The following is a 19,729-nucleotide window of genomic DNA, read 5'->3' on the forward strand; positions in this document are numbered from 1 at the left end:
GGGCGGTGGCTTTATCACAAAATTCCTAAGTGTGGGGGTGGGGTGAGGGCCCAGGGCCTGAATCTAACAGGGTATAGTAGAAAGCAAAGATACCTTAAAACCCTATGAGAGCATTTTAGTGAACCCATGCTGGTTCTTGTGAGTGCCTTCTTTTTCTGATGCGCCAAACAGTCTGCTTAATAAGGTGTCTTGTAATTTAGTGGCTATTATAAACAGTAATTGCTTGATTCAGTTTGCTGGTTTTAGTGTTAAGCTGACTACCTGTCAATTCTCAAATCCCTATGTTTCCTTCTTGAAAAATTGGGATCACATTTATTTATCTCAAGTCTCCTGGCATTACTTTCATTCTCTAAATTTCCCAAATAAATTTTTCAGAGATTACTGACCAACATTAAATGAAATTATTGAACTATATAGCTCTCTTCCACATCTGCTTATTGATGTGGCTGTATTTCAATAGAAACTGAAATGTAATTGTGTTTTTCTTTTCCAAGTTTACTTACTTTTTAAATCCTTTGACAAAGTTTTGCAGTTTTTAATAAAAGTTATAGGTATAGGAAAAAGATTTACATATGTCTCCTTCAGGCACCTGAAACTACTAAAGAAACTAATATTAGACTGTATAACTATTGTAAGAAAGTCATGCAGCCTTATTCTGAAGAGCAAAAATTCTCAAATGATTATCATATATTCACATGACCAACATATTTATATTTAAACTGTTTCTTCCTCTCTTCCCACCTCCCCCACATCTGTGTAGTACCGTGTGGAATCAATGATGTTGCGTATCGCTAAACCAATGAACTATATTCCTGTGACACCTAGTATTCAGCAAAGATCCCAAATGAGAGCTCCACAGTGTGTTCCTCTAATTATGGAGCCCGAGTCTCGCTTCTACAGCAACTCTGTTCTTGTTTTGGATTTCCAGTCACTATATCCTTCTATTGTGATTGCATACAACTACTGTTTTTCCACATGCCTTGGCCTTGTGGAGAACTTGGGAAAGTAAGGTTTTTTCATGTTTACAATTATGTTGTTGTGCTGATAGTTCTTCTTAAATTAGACAGACTTTTCTTTGAGCTTGTCTTTGCACTTGAGATTGTCCTTATGAGCTATAGCACAGCACATTCATTCATTCTAGTTACCTTACTAATTGGCACAGATCACCAAATGATTAGTTCAGCTCATGGGTGAATGACTCACGAAGAGGATCGTGAATACAACAGCCTTGCAATTTTCTGTTTCACTCTCTGTGTAGTCACAACCTCTTTTAAAAGGAGAGTACCTTTTAATTTCTTGGTATAAATTGTCTTTCTATGGGCCATTTGAGGATTATGATCTTACAACTCCAGCTATCACCTCCTCTTCCCTTTTCTCAGAAATAGTATGTGTGGTTTTAAAGTTATATTGTTAAATGTTAGGTTTTACTAATCCATGTCAATTAAATGTTGTAAACCAAATGAGAACAACATTTTAAATACTCAAAGGAGTCAATATTTTTCTCATATTATAAGAAATACAGAATCCTCCTCTATAATATTTTTGTGAGAGCAAAATATGAGAACAGGTGTTTTGATAGATTGCACTTGCTCCTTCTTATAAAATATTTGTGGAAGGGTATTGGTGATCCTTTTTATTAAGAATAGGAATTTGGAAAGGTTATTTACAATCTTTATTTAAGATTTAAATTTTTCTTTAAGGAACTCAGTGTAAGATAATCATGTTGAGTTGAAATGTGGTATTTCATAAAGTTTAGGATAGCGAGGTTAGTGCCATTTAAGAAATGTTTCTTTTAATAAATTGGGAATATTTGAAGAACTGCTTTTTGGTAATTAGACAGACATATTGCTAAGTGTATGAATTTGTGTTTAGATGTTTGAAAATGAATTTCTAGCGGAATTAGAAAGATTTTCTAAAATTGCCTAACAATCTCTATTCTATGATTTGAGAAACTATTTGTTTAATGTTTTCTTTCCTAACAGGTATGATGAATTCAAATTTGGCTGTACCTCTCTAAGAGTACCTCCAGATTTACTTTACCAAATTAGGCATGATATCACAGTATCCCCCAATGGAGTAGCTTTTGTCAAGGTAATACTTCTTGTAATGGTAACTTAGTCAAGGTAATACTCTCATATGGTATTAACCATGGCTTAACTTCTGGAGAGCTGATGGTTTAGATGTTGGTGTATAATAGAAAACCAAAAGTTGGCTTGAATATTATATTGAAAAAAGTCAAAGATATAAGGAATCTTCTAAGAAATCACTTTTTTTGAAAGTCTTATTTTGCATGAATTTAGATTTTAAATATTTTAATTGTTAAATTATTGTTAATGAAATATTGAAAGAAATAAATGTACATTTACATCTTCTGCCCTCTCTTAGAATCTGGCAGCTTTAAATAGCTTTTTGATGATCACAGAGATGTTACATAAAATATTTAAATTGCTGTAATGTGTAAACTCTACTAATTATTCTTCATATTATTTTAAATTAAATTAAGACTGTTTGGAAACAGTGGTGCTCCAATATATTTATTGATTATACTTTTAAGAAGATACCCAAACTAATAATAGGATCCTATTCTCTCTCCCTTGTCTTCCCTCAAAAGAGACTAAGGAAAGCCTCATAAATGAATAAATTAAAGACAAGTAGGAGAGATCAAGAAGATTATATTGCCTCTCATTTGCCAACTTCATTCCTTTCCTTTTCTATTTCCTTAGTAGTGAGTCTGTACTAGAATCACGGGACATGGTACTGTGGACCCCACTAGCCCTCAAATTCATTCTCGTGTACTTAGCAAAAGTAGCATTCTCTACCCGCATCATTCTCTACCAGTAAGAGGGCATGCCGTGTTAAAGAGTGTCCTAAAATTAGCAATTTAGATTAGATATGAGGAAAATTTTTACCAGAGAGTTCATGATATATTCCTTTTAGGAAATTTTTAAGAAGCAGTACTATTTCCAGGGACTGATGTTAAATGAGTTCTACTTGGATTTTTTTATTAAATGTCTCCCCACATAAAAATCAGTCTTCACATCACATATTTTTCTTCATATTCGGCCCCTCTTCTTTTAATAGTACGTCTTAAAATATTGTGGCTGCTTCAAAAGGTACACAGAATGAATTAGAGGTTAGCATGTACTTTCTCTGTCACATATCTAGCAGCTTATTATATTATCTCCCTTTAACAGCATTTTAAAAACTTGCATCTGCATTTTGACTCATTGTGTAAAGCTTAATGAAAATAAGATTTTTTAATATTCAGGAGTGTAATTTTCTTATACTTGAAGTTTTAATTGTTCGGTCCAACATGCACATGTCTGTTATTCATCTTCAAAGTTAATATTGTTTTGTGGTTATCATTCCTACTGGAATTCTCATAAATTCTCCCTAGTCTTGATTAATACAATTTTTTTTTTTTTTTTTTTTTTTTTTTTGCATCAACAAATTTTATCACCTCACTATTCATCCCCTCTTCCAGATTGCTAATAAATATAGGCCGGAGGGGATGGCTTAGTGGTCTAAGCATCAGATTTGAAATACCTAGAGTCCCTGGAACTGCAGGTTTGAATGTCAGCAGAGTCAACCCAGCTCATCATTCTTCCAAGGTAGATAAATGGAGTTCCATGCAGATTACTGTGTGGGGTCATTAGGATGAGATCTTTAAAAACTGAGGTTTGTTATAAGTGATACAAATCCCATGTGTCTTTCTGAAATAGTGGGGGTTTGGCTCAAAAGTTTTTAACAAAATTTCCCTCTAAACTTGTTTTATGGTCACTTATGCACTAGTTGACATCCTCTTCCCTTGAGGTCTCTAAACTCACATAGCAGTGCTCCGTTAGATTTATAAACATTATAGGAACCTTTTAGGAGAAAAATCCTCTTCAAAAGAAATAAAATGTGATGATTTTGTATTGACGGCCACTGGTCCTGTGGCCACACTGTCGTTGGCATGTTTCAATTCATGAGTTGGCCATTGTTATACTTTGTGCTTTTCTCTTAATTATCTGAATCTATAATGTTTGAAGAATTTTAAACATTCTTTTTTCCTTTATGATAGCCTTCAGTAAGAAAGGGTGTGCTACCAAGAATGCTGGAAGAAATTTTGAAGACTAGGTTCATGGTAAAGCAGTCAATGAAGGCTTACAAGCAAGACAGAGCCCTTTCACGAATGCTTGATGCACGTCAGCTAGGACTTAAGCTTATAGCAAATGTCACGTTTGGCTATACGTCTGCAAATTTTTCTGGGAGAATGCCATGCATTGAGGTAAGTTTCAAAAGAGACGAAAGCAGCATTAAATGAATTCCTGTTTGTCCTAGTTTGCTAATGCTGCAGAATGCAAAACACCAGAGATGGATAGGCTTTTATAAAACGGGGGTTTATTTCACTACACAATTACAGTCTTAAGGCCACAAAGCGTCCAAGGTAACACATCAGCAGTTGGGTACCCTCACCGGAGGATGGCCAATGGCCTCCGGAAAACCTCTGTTAGCTAGGAAGGCAGCTGGCATCTGCTCCAAAGCTCCGGCCTCAAAACGGCTTTCTCCCAGGACGTTCCTCTCTAGCAAGCTTGCTCCTCTTCAAAACATCACTCCCAGCTGCGCTCTCTTTCCTCTTTGAGTCAGCTCATTTATATAGCTCCACCGATCAAGGCCCACCCCAAATGGGTGGGGCCACGCCTCCATGGGAACATCTCATCAAAATTATCACCGACAGCTGGGTGGGGCACACTCCAAGCAAATCCAACCAGCACCCAAGGGTCTGCCCCACACAAGACCACAAAGATAATGGCATTTGGGGGACACAATACACTCAAACCGGCACACTGTTCATTAAAGCTTTTTCTTTTGTTTTGAAACTTTAGACTAAAGGGTTCCATTTCTATGACATAGAATCACTTTTTCCCAAATGGGTCTATGTGCATATTCTTGGGTGTTTGAGGTTTTCTCTATAAGAACTTTTTATTTGCATTTTTATTTCAATAATAAGTTTAACAGTTAGCATACACATGTATCTGGATGACAATCTAGTAACCAGCTATCAGCATGAGACTTCAGTGCCACTGTTATAGAAGTGTTTACAACAACCTTAGTACTAAATAATTCTTTTTAATATATTAATAGAGATCTGATTATAGTTAATTTGGCTTGTCCAGATGTCAGAATCAACAACAGTCATTCCAAATTTGCCAGTGTACTCAGAAATAAAGCAAACCCTTTCTTATGTAGTGATCAGTTGCAGTTGAAAGATTTTTTTTTTTTTTTTGTATAATAAAACTGATTTCTTAAGTTATTTTACTAAATTAAGGTGTTAACTTGACATGAATACAACATAGTGTGGCAGAGTAATATAATAATATCCTGGTAATTGACAAGAGAGTAGACTTACTGTGTTACTGATCTTTTCATGCTAAAGACCAAAGGAGTTGTCTTTGATAAATACCATATTTACAGTATTTCAGTAAGAGAAAAGTAGTAGAAGAATAAAGTCTTAGCACAGCTCAGAGGAGACTAAGTGGACTCCAAAGAACCTGTAGAAGGCAGTCGGTGGCATATTCACAGTGAGAGCAGCAAAACACAGTCCATCAAGGAAAAATTATATTGTTTACTTGGATACATGTTTTTATTTTGTAGTTGTACTATAAAGACTTAAGCATAAGAAATGAATATCTGGTTTTATGTTTGCATATTTTTAAGGATTCATATTATTACTCACATTTGAAAAACACTGATTACATGATCTAGTATAAAACATGGAAAGGTTGTATTACTAACATACAACCAGGATATCAAGTCTTTTCTTAGGCCATTTCCACATTTCCCTTATTTTTTCCCTAACTCTTAATTTTAAAATTATTTATTAATGTGTTTTTATAATAAAACAATGCAAAAATTAATGCTTCAGCAGCAGAGAGGGTGAACAGACCAATTAATTCCCATCACTGAGTGCTCATCACAACAGGGATTAATTCCCATCACAGAAAATATCTGCATCAGGATTGTAACACATTTGTGCGTGCCTTATAACACTGCGGAGAGACTGGAGGGGGCCTGCAATCCTCATTGCCCAAGTTCTCCACGGGTGCTGGACACCCGTTTAGATGTATAGGTTAAAAATCAGAGCACAAAAAAATGTTTGTCACTAATTGATTCTTAGTGATTCTTGGCTGATGGTGAGGCAGATGAGAAGATGTAACAAGAACTATACCAACAAGCATTGTGCACAGTATCACACCCAACTTAGAAGGGGTGCCAGCCAACCAGTGCCTTGTCTCAGGTATAGGATAAGAACACAGTCCTAGCTGCAGTTATATAAGGGCTATGGCTATTAAAAGATCATGTAAAAGCTGTGGTACACCAAGAAGCAGGCTGGAAAACAGTTCGCAGGTGTTCTCAACGAGTTGCTGGCAATCTGACCTTTTACTTAGAGAAAGATATTACCTTGGTTATATACTTTGCATTATGGCAATGGTGGATGAATATATCAAGCAGCTTTATTGCTGACTGACAAGTAGAGCCTGTAGCAGTTTATCAACCTGGATATCCAGGTTCTAATGAACCATGGGTTGAGATCTTGAGTGATGCCGAAGACAAATTTGGAGTTAAAGACGCCACCACCAGGTCTGTTCTACATGGTGAATAGAAGCAGAAGACGCACTCGATATTGGCAACATAGAGGTTGCCAATGGTATTGAGGCTAGGGCAGGCCACTTGGCCTTGGATGCTCCTCTATCAGATGTGAGAGCAACACAACTCCTTAGAGAACTTCTGGGAGATGAATTTATCCTAAAAATCAAGTTTGTGTGTGTGTGGGAAAAGGTGACTACATGGTTGAAGACAAGTTTGATCCAGTACAGACTGAGATAAAGAAGAGCCAGAATGTCATAGAAAATTACCAAGAAGACTAGCCCAGGTTGACTGGCATTGACAAAGTATTCTTCAAGATATATATCCAGCCACTGCTATCATTTACAGCCTCTATGCCCTTAAAAAGGCCTTATGTTGCAAATCTTGCCCCACTCAGAAATGGTGACCTCAACTGGTTGCTCAGAGAGTGCTGAAGCACTTCAAAGGTGCCTGAATTAGTTAGGGTTCTCTAGGGAAACAGAATCAAAAAGAGATATCTATGAATATAAGATTTATAAAAGTGTCTCACACAACTGTGTGTATGCATGAGTCCAAATTCCATAGGGCAGGCAGCAATCTGGCAACTCTGATGAACACGTTTGATGAACTCCTCGGGCAATGAACTGGCAGCTTCAATGAACTCCTTAGGAAACGCTTCACTGGTCAGCCAAAGAAGTAAAGGTCCTGTATCTGTCTTGCTTAAAAGTCTTCAACTGATTGGATTAAATTCAGCTGATTGCCTTCTCTTGTTGTAGAAGACACACCCTTTGTTGATGTAATCAGTCACAGCTGCAGCCAATTGACTGATTTAATAAACCATTGTCCTTGCAGTAACAGTTAGGCCAGTGTTTGCTTGACCAGACACCTGGGTACCATCACCTGGCTAACTTGTCCTACGAACCTAACCATCACAGTGCCCTAAGGGGACAGGGCTTCACGCCCACCAGGTGACATAAAATCTAGGAATAAGAAGAGATTGTCCACAACACAGGCACCATAGTAGACAATGTGGCTGTGCTTGAAAAGATCCTTAGGCAGGTGATCATCCTGAAAGACAGTGCCAGTGCAGACATCTACATCAGTGGCAAATACCAGTCTCATGGTGTGGATATTAAGCTCTTCATCCACAATAGCCACACCTGGCCCATAGATCTCCATTTCCTCCAGAGTAGGCAGGGCCACATATACAAGAGCAGTGTCTGAGAAGCCATTGAAGAGGTCACACAAAACAAACCAATCACTATCTGGCTCCTTGGTAGCCAAAACAAACAGCTCAGTGTTGACCAGTTTGTCCTACAGGACAGGCACACCTACCAGATGCAGGAAACCCACACAAGAATCCATGTGACCTGCAATGCTCTGGGAAAGCTAACTTTAGCCAAAAGAGCCTTTGGGTTAACCACGTGGCCAGCATCATTGCCAAAAAGCACAACAGCTGAAAACCTACAGCAGCCTCTCTCCTAGGCGACATCCAGAAGGCTTGTATGGAGCATGGTCATGGTGTTCTGTGGAACACTGGACTATAAACATCAAAGACCTAATCATGAAACCATGTTACCCAGCAGTCAGTTTCTGAGGCCAAGGTGAGGCCCTACTCTCCTTTGAGAGATTTGGGTATCCCACCCACCAGCTGACCCAAGTTTCTATCAAAGTGTCTGTACTCGAAGACGACCCAACTGGTTTTGCCAAAGAAACAGAGTGGAACTTCAGAGACATCTACCCTGTGATCCTTACTTGGTTTGGGAAGTACTTTGAGGAACAAGGCTGGGCCCTAACAACTCTCCTGGCTTTCCTTCTAGAGGTGGGCCTCCTTATCCATCTGAGAGTCAGCAAAGCTCTCATCGGCTTTGACAGCCATAAAGAAGTCTGGCTTCCAGAGGACTGTGACCAAGGTTGCAGTGCTATAGACAAGTTCACTCAAGAATCAAAGGCTTATGGGAAGCAGCTAGTGAGAAAACTCATTACAGACCAAGGTAACTAGATCATATAGTGAGGGATTCACAAGAAAGCAGTGTGCTGGTTGGCGCCTGACAACAGTGCCCAAGAGGCCACATTTTCACATACTATGGTTCCCAGCCCCAGTACACTGACGCAAGGGCCAGCATGCTGGCCTATACTTAAGGCAATTTCATCACGGTGTTGCAGCATTTCCATCCCAATGAGGCCACTGACAGCATTTATATTCAGTAGACAGCCCCACACAAGCTTCAAGGGATCAAGGATTATGTAGCCAAAGGGACCTGTGGCTACAAGGGGAAACGGTGTGTCAAATGCCTCATTGGCAGAGAGCACCTCCCACCAGCAGCACCAGCCCAGTGACACCACAGAGTGAGTGGCCGTGCAAGGCCCAGGATCATGCTACCTACCTTCCCAATGATGATACTGTGAGCCATTGGTTGTATACATTGGATGATTACATGGTATGTAAGTCAAAGTTACATTAAAATATGTTACAAATAAATTTGGTTATTTTTCTATTTCTGCAAAGTAAGTCGTTGGGATTTTAATTGGTATTGCATTGAATCTATAAGTCAATTTGTGTAGAATTGACATCTTAACTATATTTAGTCTTCCAATCCATCAACATGGTATGTCCTTCCATTTATTTAGGTCAAATTTGATTTCTTCTAGCAATTTTTTGTAGTTTCCTGGGTATAGGTCTTTTACGTCCTTCGTTAAATTCCTAAATATTTGATTCTTTTGGTTGCTATTGTAAATGGTATTTTTTTCTTGATTTCCTTCTCAGATTGCTGCTTACTAGGTTATAAAAACACTACTGTTTTTTTGTGTGTTGATCTTGTATCCTGCCACTTTGCTGTACTCCTTTATTAGCTGTAGTAGCTTTGCTGTAGATTTTTCCAGGATTTTCTGCATACAGGATCATGTCATCTGCAAACAGTGAATGTTTTACTACTTTCTTTCCAATTTGGATGTTTTTTATGTCTTTTTCTTGCCTAATTGCTCTAGCTAGAACTTCCAGCACAATGTTGAATAACAGTGGTGACAGCGGGCATCCTTGTCTTGTTCCTGATACTAGAGGGAAAGCTTTCAGTCCTTCCGCATTGAGTATTATGTTAGCTATGAGGTTTTCAGATATTCCCTTTAAAATGTTGAAGAAGTTTACTTCTATTCCTATTCATTGAAGTGTTTCATTCAAGAAAGGATGTTGAATTTTGTCAAATGCCTTTTCTGCATCAATCGAGATGATCATGTGGTTTTTCCCCTTTGATTTATTGATGTGGTGTATTACTGCAAGATTCTGACTCTTCCAGGTATAATTTAAATGGGTCAGAGTAAGCAGCATTTGGCAGACATTTAAGATCAGCATGTGCATGTACATTCATATTTGATTTTATGTGTGTATCTCAAAAGCATATCTGATTCTACTGACACTACATACCCACCCATCTAATTATTTGCCCTCACTTATCTAAAAGTTTACCTTGTTTGAAAGTGGCAACAAGTGACAGATTTTATTCCAATTTGAATTTCAGTTAGATAAAATTATGCACTTAAGACCTCAATAGAATTTGTGGTCTTAAAACCCAAATTAAGTTTCTGCTACCAGTTTTATTATTTATTCCTTTGTCCATATACTTAATATTCCTTTTGTAAAGCAACTTAAAAAAAAACTTTCGAATCTATTTAATGCTACATTTAGCTCAGTAATTTAAATTTTACAGTAAAGGGGGAAAGATCATTATAACTCTTATTTCTTCTTAACACAAAATAAAAAATGCTTAGTTCTTGCTTCGAAATTACAAAAGGAATGCTCCATTTATGCTAAATGATGATCTTCCCCACCTCTTAACTCTAAAGAATTTAACAAGTCAAACAGTAATGGTATACACATAGTCTCCTTAATTTACTTAACTGTAAAATCTAATCGGCATGCTTATCATATTTGTCAGGGCCCATTACCTTTTTATTTAGTCAGTTTATGCCATGATAAAACTCACCAATGACCAATGCAGGAACCCTTGGTGGACATAAAACTACCTATTTGATTTAATATTTGTAATATAATATAACACTTGTAATATACTTTCTGTCATATAATTATACATTTTCTGTGGACTTAGTGTTATCCAATAGTCATGTATAAATAATCACTGTGATTTAAGTTCAATAATTATCTTTAATTATATTCAAAGAAATTATCATAAACACCCAATAGAAAAATTTTGAAAGCAATACACAAACAAAAAGTAATTTTCTGGATCAAATGTAGCCATATACTTGTATAAACTGCAGTGCATTGTGCTTACTGATACATTCACAGGCAAGTCTGCATTGAATGGTTCATTCTTTTAAATTCTTCATCCTTCTCATTTTCTTCTTAGGTATTTGTGCAAAGAATGTTGACATTTGATGGTTTATTTTGTTTTCTTTGCTGTATTATTTTGTTTTATTTTTTTTTGAAATATTAATAATTAAATTTAATTGTTATGTGTTGAAGTCTATTGACTCAAACTGAACTGTGTTAAGCAATTATTTTCAATTTGTTTGTACCAACAGGTTGGTGACAGTATTGTTCACAAAGCCAGAGAGACCTTGGAACGAGCTATTAAATTGGTGAATGATACCAAGAAATGGGGTGCTAGGGTTGTATATGGTGATACTGACAGGTAATGGATTTTTGTTTTACATCTCTCAGATCTTCATTCCAATGTTTGAAATGGCTTAAGTGTGATCCTTCCAAAATTAAAGTTCTTCCTAAATTCTTTCAGTCCTTATGATCTCAGGATCAGAGTCAGCATGGGTCCTGATTTATCAGATGTGGTCTTAAGAGATTTTTTAAAAAGGGTAAGTTCTTGAGCCACAGACTATGAAGAATCCCCTGGCATCCCTTCAGGAATTTCTCGACCACATAGGAAATGATCTATAACCAAAACTATATACACAGGAGTCTGGGCTGTTTAAAGAAAATTCTTTAATGTGACTAATTCCTATTATATAGCTGCAGCTCTCTAAATTTAAAATATATATCTTAAAATAATTAAACCGTTTTTGAAGGACAGTTGCCAAAGCTGTGAGTGGTTAACTTCATCAGGCCCCAAAATCTATTGACGTCTTTCTCAGAAAAGTGTACACAGGCAAATACAAAGTTTTCCATTTGATTCCATAGGGCTTACAGACTTTCTGAAGCACATCATCCATGAACCCTGAATTAAAAACCTCAGCTTGATTGCTTGATTTGATATTTTTCAAGGCTCAGTATTTATGTAGTATCTTAGTTACATGGTTTATTAAAATTCTTCTGAAATAATAGATATGTAAATTTCTTTGAGTCTGAAATTTTTCATGTTGAGGGCTTAAAATCACAGTGTGATCATGCCAAGATTTCTGATCACTTTGTGCTCAAATGAAGCAATCAGAGATAATGCTTCTAATCATAAAAATAACTTCTAAGTGATCTTTGAACAGCATTTAATCTTCTCCAGTTCTTCATTGTATGTACAATCAGCATAATCATATTAACACTGAATGAGACCTTGCCTCTATAGTAGCTGTTTCTTTACCAGCACATGGGGATAATGTCAGATTATGTAAGCACCAGTTGTCCACATGCTCTACTGTTCCTTTTTACAAAAACCACTCTTCACTTTGGCTTTTGGGTATTTCACTGTTCGTAAAACCACTTCTGCTGGGTAGTCTTAGCAAAATAAAAGTTACTTAAAGGTAATTTTGCACCTTGTTAGTATTTCTTAGCAGAATATTTAGGGAAGAGGAGAAAGTTAAACATTTAAATTGTTGATTTTAATTCAAGGTCTGTTCATGTCATTTGCTGACCATACACAGGATCAGAAGTCAGCATGATTCTAATTGTACTTACGTTGTTTAGTCTGTTCTCTGATCTTTAAGAATCCATCTGGATTGTTTTGCCTGTTATGTAGATACAAAAACAAACAGCAACAACAACAAAAAAAAACACAGACTAGCAGAATTTCAGAGCTGGAAGAAGACTTAGATATTACTTAGACAGTAGTCTTCATGTTTTGGGGAAGACCATAGGAGGCCTTAGAAGAATGTGCCTCAGGATTTTCTTCATAGCAGATTCCTCTAGGCTAAGAAACTTGTGTAAGTTCACTCAACTAGTCAGTGATGGAACCAGAAATGGTACTCAATGTCTTGATTTCTACTTGGTGCTTTCTAGCTACATCAGATTTCACAAGTATTTTATGTTTCCAATCAAGAAAATTCATTTGCAGTGTCATTAGTCATGCTTTATGGTCCATTTAGAAAGTGAAATAAATAAACACACTGTATTATAGTGGTTCAAACTATTATTTTATAAAATAGCGGTTCTCAATCATATTTATCCAATGCTATTGGATATGACTTATTCATATCAGTAATTGACACTCTCTACAGTAGTGATTCTCAGGCAGGATATGGAGGGACATTTGACAAGACATATACCTCCAGGGCAGCAGAGTTGCTGTGGGGAGCTAGGATCATAATCTCTTGGGAAATTCACCTGAATATAGTTGGGAAAAGCCTCCTGGGTGATTCTAATATACCCCACCATCTCCCCAAATGAAAATTACTCCTCTAAATGTAAACTTGGATTTCTCAACCCAAAGATGAATTTGATTCATTAAATTTTAGTTAATTAAATTAAATTTTAATTTTAGCTAGATTAAACGCACCAGTGACAAATAGAAACTCATTTTAAAACAGTTTTTCTCTTTGTAGGCTAGTTACCTCGATTCTGTTAAGTGACCAAAATCTTCTGTTAATCCTGGCCAGCTTTCTTGAAGCTTAGCTACAAATCAAACTGGTCAAAACAGCGTAGATGGACACAAACAAACCCACTAACAGTACTGGGTACAATCTCAAATATATACCTACAATAATAGCTTTTAAGATGTAAAGTGTGTATATACTTAATTTTTATCAACTTTACTGAGGTATAATTTTTAACAAACAAGTACACAGTATTTAGTTCAAGGAATTTGACAACTGCATAAACTTTTGCAACCAACTACCATCCCAGTCATAATATGGAACATTTCTATCACCCCAGAGAGTCCTCTCATATCCCTTTACAGTCATTTCTTCACCCTCACTACCCTCTTCACAGGCAACCACTTATCTGATTCCTGTTACCATGATTTAGTTTTCCTGTTTATAGAACTTGAGAGAAATGTGTGTATGTGCACTTTAATTTTGAAATGTTTGCATTCATCATTGCAGCAAAACATTTTAAGCATAAAAATCTTTCAGAAAAAAAGTTTGACAGTTACATGTTACCCTTAGTATATGAATCAATAATTTCACTCCTTTATCCAAGAGAAATGAAAGCATATTTCTACTCAAAGACTTAAATATGAATCTTCATTGCAGCTATATTCTTAATAACCCAAAACTAGAAACAATCCAAATGTCTATCAGTGGATGAATGGATAAAGAATCATATTATATACCTACAATAGAATACTACTTGGCAATAAAAAGGAGCCAATTACTGACAATCCCACAACACGGATAAATCTCAAAAATATGCCAAGTTCTTAAAGCAGCCAGATATACAAGAAGCATACTGTATGGTTCCATTTATGTAAAATTCTTGAAAAAACAAAACTAATCTCTAGTAACAGAATGCTACTCAGTAGTTGCCTGGGAACAAGAATAGAGAATTATTGCAAAAGGATAGAAGGGTACTTTTGGGGTGCTGAAAATTTTCTATACCTTAATTATGGTGATGGTTATATGAATGTATACATTTGTTGAAATTCATGAAACTATGTATATACTTGAAATGTGTTCATTTTATTATATGCAAATTATACCTCAGAAAAGTTGATTTAAAAATAATTTTCAAAAGGAAATTTTATCTATTGAAACAGTAGGCTGTATTGTTATAATGAGCATTAGGTGGGCCTAAAAAAGAAAATACTATAAAAAGTTTCAGGTGGTTCAGAGTATAGCCTAATTTGAAGGTATAATTAATCAAGTCCTATTTATTAAAATTAATTCAAATTGAGACAATTTTTATTTTTAAAACCTTGAGTAAAAGTAAATAAATACTCATATTCTTTTTTTTTTAAACTTCTCATATCAAGCTTTAAGTCAAGTACTGTCTCTAGTATTAGCATGGAAGGAGCTTTTCCAAAGAAACCATCCAAATGGGATTTAAAGTCCAATATAAAAACGTTAAGAAATATGAATTTGATTTATTTTACTCCACGAATGGAAACAAGTATCTTAGTTATTTTTAAATGTATTGTCCATTTCTACTATTTAATCTTTCCACTAAAATTATGAGTGAAGATGAACTTTATAATCTCTCTTACTTAAATATTATATGTTTTAGCCATTATTTCTGTTGGTGCTCAGATTGTGGTATAAATGATATGTAAAATCCTGATATAAAATTAACTGGTTTATATTAGAGGAAAGATGCCAGTACTTTTGTTTTACCAGTTAATTTTGAGAAACTATCCCTTTTCTCTTGTTATTTTTTGTCAGTATTAGAAATCCTTTCCTCTTGACCTGCAATATACTGCTGGTGGGAGTATACATTAGAAATATCTTTCTGGAAGTCAGTTTGACTGTATCTTTCAAAATACCTTAAAATATTCATACCCTCTGCCTAGAGATTTCACTTCTAGGAATTTATCCTAATGATACAATTATTATATATATTCATATATATACAATTATTATATATAAAATATTAGCAAAAAGATTAAACAACCTAAATTTTCAATAATAGAGATTTGGTTAAATTATAATATATCCATACATTGAAATACTATACAACTGTCAAAGTAATGTAGAAGAACTAATATGGGAGAATGTTTGCAGTTACCACTACATACAACGAGAAAGTTACCAAACAGTAAGATCTGTGACCTCAAATGAGAAAACATTTACATATATATACAAAATGTTTATAGTGGGTTTTTTCTAGATGGTAGGATTACAAATAGCTATTTTCTACTTTGTTCCTTTTTGTATTTTCTGTTCTTCAGTGATCATGTCTTATAAAATATATGTGTGTTTTAAGCTGGTAGTTCTGGATGGAAATTCTCCTCCATATTGCAAGTAAATTTCCCGTTTCTTTATAATCACATTTTCCTTTATGATTAACTTAACTGTGTGACATATAAAGCCTGAAATGTCTAGGGCTGATTCAAGACTATCATGTCAGCTATGACATCTAAGCTGGTCTGTGTATAACTAAACTAGAAATATTGAATGTCTTAAAGGTCTGGAGCAAGAAGTTCCACAAGTATGCAAGAGAAGTATGAAAAAACTTGAAAGCTTAGATAGGAAGCAACTTAATAAAGAAGAGTAAGGAGAAAAAGATTTTCTTTGGTGTTAAACAGAGTATTAGCCAGGAAAGTTACTCTTGATTGAATACCTTGTTATAGTGACTTCCCAATTACCTTACTCTATTTTTAATCCCCTTAGTATGTTTGTGCTACTGAAAGGAGCCACTAAAGAACAGTCTTTTAAGATTGGTCAGGAAATTGCAGAAGCTGTCACTGCTACCAATCCTAAACCAGTGAAATTGAAATTTGAAAAGGTAAGAAAAAAGTAATACTAATAATCATGTATAAAATTCAGATACCTTCTAGAGATTTTTTACTTGTTCAATACATATTCAGAATCAGTAACAGTATATAGGACTTTAAATGTATTAAATTTTAAATGTTTTCATTTCATATAATTTTCACAATTTTTAAAATAATGTCTTGATATAAGGAAATGAATGGATTGTTCCAGTTACTATTGCCATATAACAGACTAGTCCAAACTTAGTGGTATAAAACAACCATCATTTTATTATGCCCACAGATTATGTATGAGTCAGAAATTCACAAAGGGCACACAGAGGTGGCATTTTTCTGCTACACAATGTCTGGATCCTCAGCTAGGAGAATTCTTAAAGGCTAGGGATGACCCAACTAACAGCTAAGGACTAAAATCATCTGAAGTTTGCTACTCTCATGTCAAGGGCTGATGGAAGCTACTGTTTGGGACACCAGCCAAGGCTGTCGGCTGAACATCTCCACCCAGCCTTTCCCTGGGGCTGCTTGGGCTTCCTCACAGCATGATGGCTGGGTTCTAGGAAAGAACATCCCATAGAGAAACAGATAAAAGCTGTTTTGCTTTTTATGATTCAGCCTCAAAAAAGTCACACACAGCTTCACAAGCCTATCAGAATTTAAGGGGAAGAATCATAGAACCATCTCTTAATGGGAAGAACATCAGAGTCACATTGTTGGAAGACCGTGCGGGATGGGAGATGTTGCAGTCATTGTCTGCCCTCCTCCATTTGGGTGCTGGATGTAGAGAGATCCATGTCTGGCTGCAGCAGATTGGAGTGAAGTAGCTGGGAGGAGAGACGGAAGGCCTCCCTTGATTCAAATACCACACACTCCCAACTTTCTTACCAGATTTCTGTAGATGTTCTTGAATAGATGTTTCTTGACTTGCTGTTTGTTCTTAGGAGCATTTTCAGAGGCTCTAAGTGCTTGTTTTTTTTCTAATTTTCTCCAATTCCTGAGGGAGTGGGGGACAGGTCAGCAGAGCTTCTCATGCTGTCATGCCAGAAGTCAGTCTCCCCTGCCTGTCAATTTTGATATTTATAATTTGTGTTTTTATCTCTTTTCTTGATCAATCTAGCTAGAGATTTATCAGTTTATTGAATTTGTTGAAGAACCATTTCATTGATTTCCACTCTTTATAATTTCCTTCCTTCTACTTACTCTGGGTTTTGCTTTTCTTTTCCTATCTTCTTAATTGGAAGTTTGAATTACTGATTTTAAACCAATATTTTTAAATATAAATATTTAAACTATAAATTGCCCTCTAAACACTGGATGCCACAAGTTTTGATATCTTGGGTTTTCATTATTGTTCACTTATTTGAATGACAGTGACCCATTGGTTATATAGAAATGTGTTGTCTAATTTCCAAATATTTGAGGTATTCCAGAATTGTTTTATTACTACTTCTAATTTAATTCTATTGTGGTCAAAGAACATAACTCCGTATGAATTCATTGCTTTTAAATATATTGAATTGTTATTGTTGTTCCAGCATTTGGTCTCTTGATGAATGTTCCAGGTGACCTTGGAAAGCCATGTGTATTCTGGTTGTTGAACTAGTTACATAAATTATTATGACCCCACACAGAGGACATGTAGCTATAAAACAAAATGTGCTCTCTGTACTAGAATGGAGTGCTCTCCAAACAAATTATTAAATGAAATAAGCGAAGTGTAGAATAGTGTATATGGTAAGCTACTATTGTGGGGAGAAGAAAGGTGTGTGATTATTTGTATTTGCATGTATATATCTGGAAGGAAACATAGGAAACCACTGATAGCAGACACTTCTATGAAGCAGAAAGTAGAGGCTGGGGGACAGAGAATTTTCACTATATACTCTTGTATATACTACTTTTAAGTTTTGTACATAAATATGTGTTAAAGTAATATTTTAAATTTGCTTTAAAAGAGATGACTGCTGATTTTTGAGAAAGCAATGCCATTTGAGGTAGGAGCAAAATTGCAAGAAAAGAAGTGAGTGAGGAGTTAGGAAGTAAAGACAACTCATTCTGTGTACTTTCACTGCCAGGTATTGTATCATAAATGTGTTGGTCCCTAACCCATATTTAGAATTTTTTATATTTGACATTTGATTAAAGGAGAGACATAGAAATAAAATATTAATGGTGGGGGAAAATTGGTTATTGAGAAGGCATTTTGTTAATTTCACTACAGGTGTATTTGCCCTGTGTCTTACAAACAAAAAAGAGGTATGTGGGTTACATGTATGAAACACTGGATCAAAAAGATCCTGTATTTGATGCAAAAGGAATAGAAACGGTCAGAAGAGATTCCTGCCCTGCTGTTTCTAAGGTAAGTTTTATCTAACTTATCTTCATATTTAAGAAATAAGTGGCTAAAAAATCTGAAGAAAATGTAAGTATCCTTAAGCACACAACTAGGTAAAGGCTCAGTGATTCTTGAGAATTTTATTTCTGATGAAACAATTTATTTGATTTTAGTTCTTAGTTTCTGACTTCTCCCCATACCTTTTTTCAAAATTGCTAAGAAGCACACATGAACTGCATAAAAGTTTCATGCCTATCACCTGGAGAAATTTGTCCTATGACAACACTCACAAGCTTGGGATCCAGGATAAAGAAGAAAAACTAGCAACGGGGAACTTCTTTAAGTAACATAATCTACTACAGATTAACCGAAAAATGGTTTATTTGGTTATCAAATACAGATTAGGACAGATTCCTCAATCCATAGTAATTTTAACCATAATTGTTTAATTTTTTTCTTTCTTCAGGCTCAGACTCCTTCCATAGCAAACCAGAAATAAGTGATAAATGGAAATAGCATTCTATACACTGAGTTATAAGAATATTAAAAACCTAACGGGCTGATTATTGTTTTTAGTATGTTAAATTGAGATATTACTTAATACCAGTTTCTGGAAGAGCAAAATTGTACCTGAGCTAAATTAACATACTTAACACATAAATTTGTGTAGATTACATTATTCAGAATAAGGTACAGAACTTTCACCTGGAACTATATTAAATTTAATCCAGTACATTAATCCACTGCGTATTAGTCAGTTCATCATAGAAAATTTCCAACACAGAAAACTCTGTGTTGATAAGTCTTATATTTATCAACACTAAAAAAAGGCAAAAGACTGACTTTTAGCTGCTTGGTGATATTTAAATTCTCTCTGTCCACCTGAATCTATAGCAGGGTAAATTTAAAAACAGGGTATAAAATCATGTCTGGCCATCTATCTATAGTGTTTTGACTATTTAAGAAAAGCTTAAATGTTTCACGTTGTTTATCACATAGCAAATATTCCATCTGCATGTCATTCCAATGCGATTTTCCTCAAGCTACATGATATATTTTTTGAAATATCAAGAAGTTTTAAAACATTTTCCAATTTCTAAAAATTTTTATTATTCAATGATTGTAAATAACAGATTATTTAGGTAGATCAGCAAATTACCCAGTAGTTAAATAATTGAAAGTATAACCAATGATAAAATGTATATATTAGGGGATATTTTGTCTTTATGTGCTTTTTTTT

The 19,729-nt window shown here is 35.3% G+C and overlaps 1 protein-coding gene across 12 annotated transcripts in view; it reads left to right on the plus strand.

Annotated features, from left to right (window-relative positions):
* Positions 1–19,729, plus strand: part of REV3L (REV3 like, DNA directed polymerase zeta catalytic subunit) — a 229,754-nt gene that overhangs the window by 201,299 nt on the left and 8,726 nt on the right. For all 12 annotated transcript variants that reach the window (XM_037843747.1, XM_037843748.1, XM_037843746.1 and 9 more), the window contains 6 exons: positions 761–1,005; positions 1,983–2,091; positions 4,064–4,270; positions 11,149–11,258; positions 16,054–16,168; positions 18,376–18,513. In XM_037843747.1, coding sequence (XP_037699675.1) covers positions 761–1,005; positions 1,983–2,091; positions 4,064–4,270; positions 11,149–11,258; positions 16,054–16,168; positions 18,376–18,513 — 924 coding nt within the window. The remainder of the gene's footprint in view (positions 1–760; positions 1,006–1,982; positions 2,092–4,063; positions 4,271–11,148; positions 11,259–16,053; positions 16,169–18,375; positions 18,514–19,729) is intronic.

Source organism: Choloepus didactylus, chromosome 7 (genome assembly GCF_015220235.1).
Source record: "Choloepus didactylus isolate mChoDid1 chromosome 7, mChoDid1.pri, whole genome shotgun sequence".
NCBI lineage: Eukaryota > Metazoa > Chordata > Mammalia > Pilosa > Megalonychidae > Choloepus > Choloepus didactylus.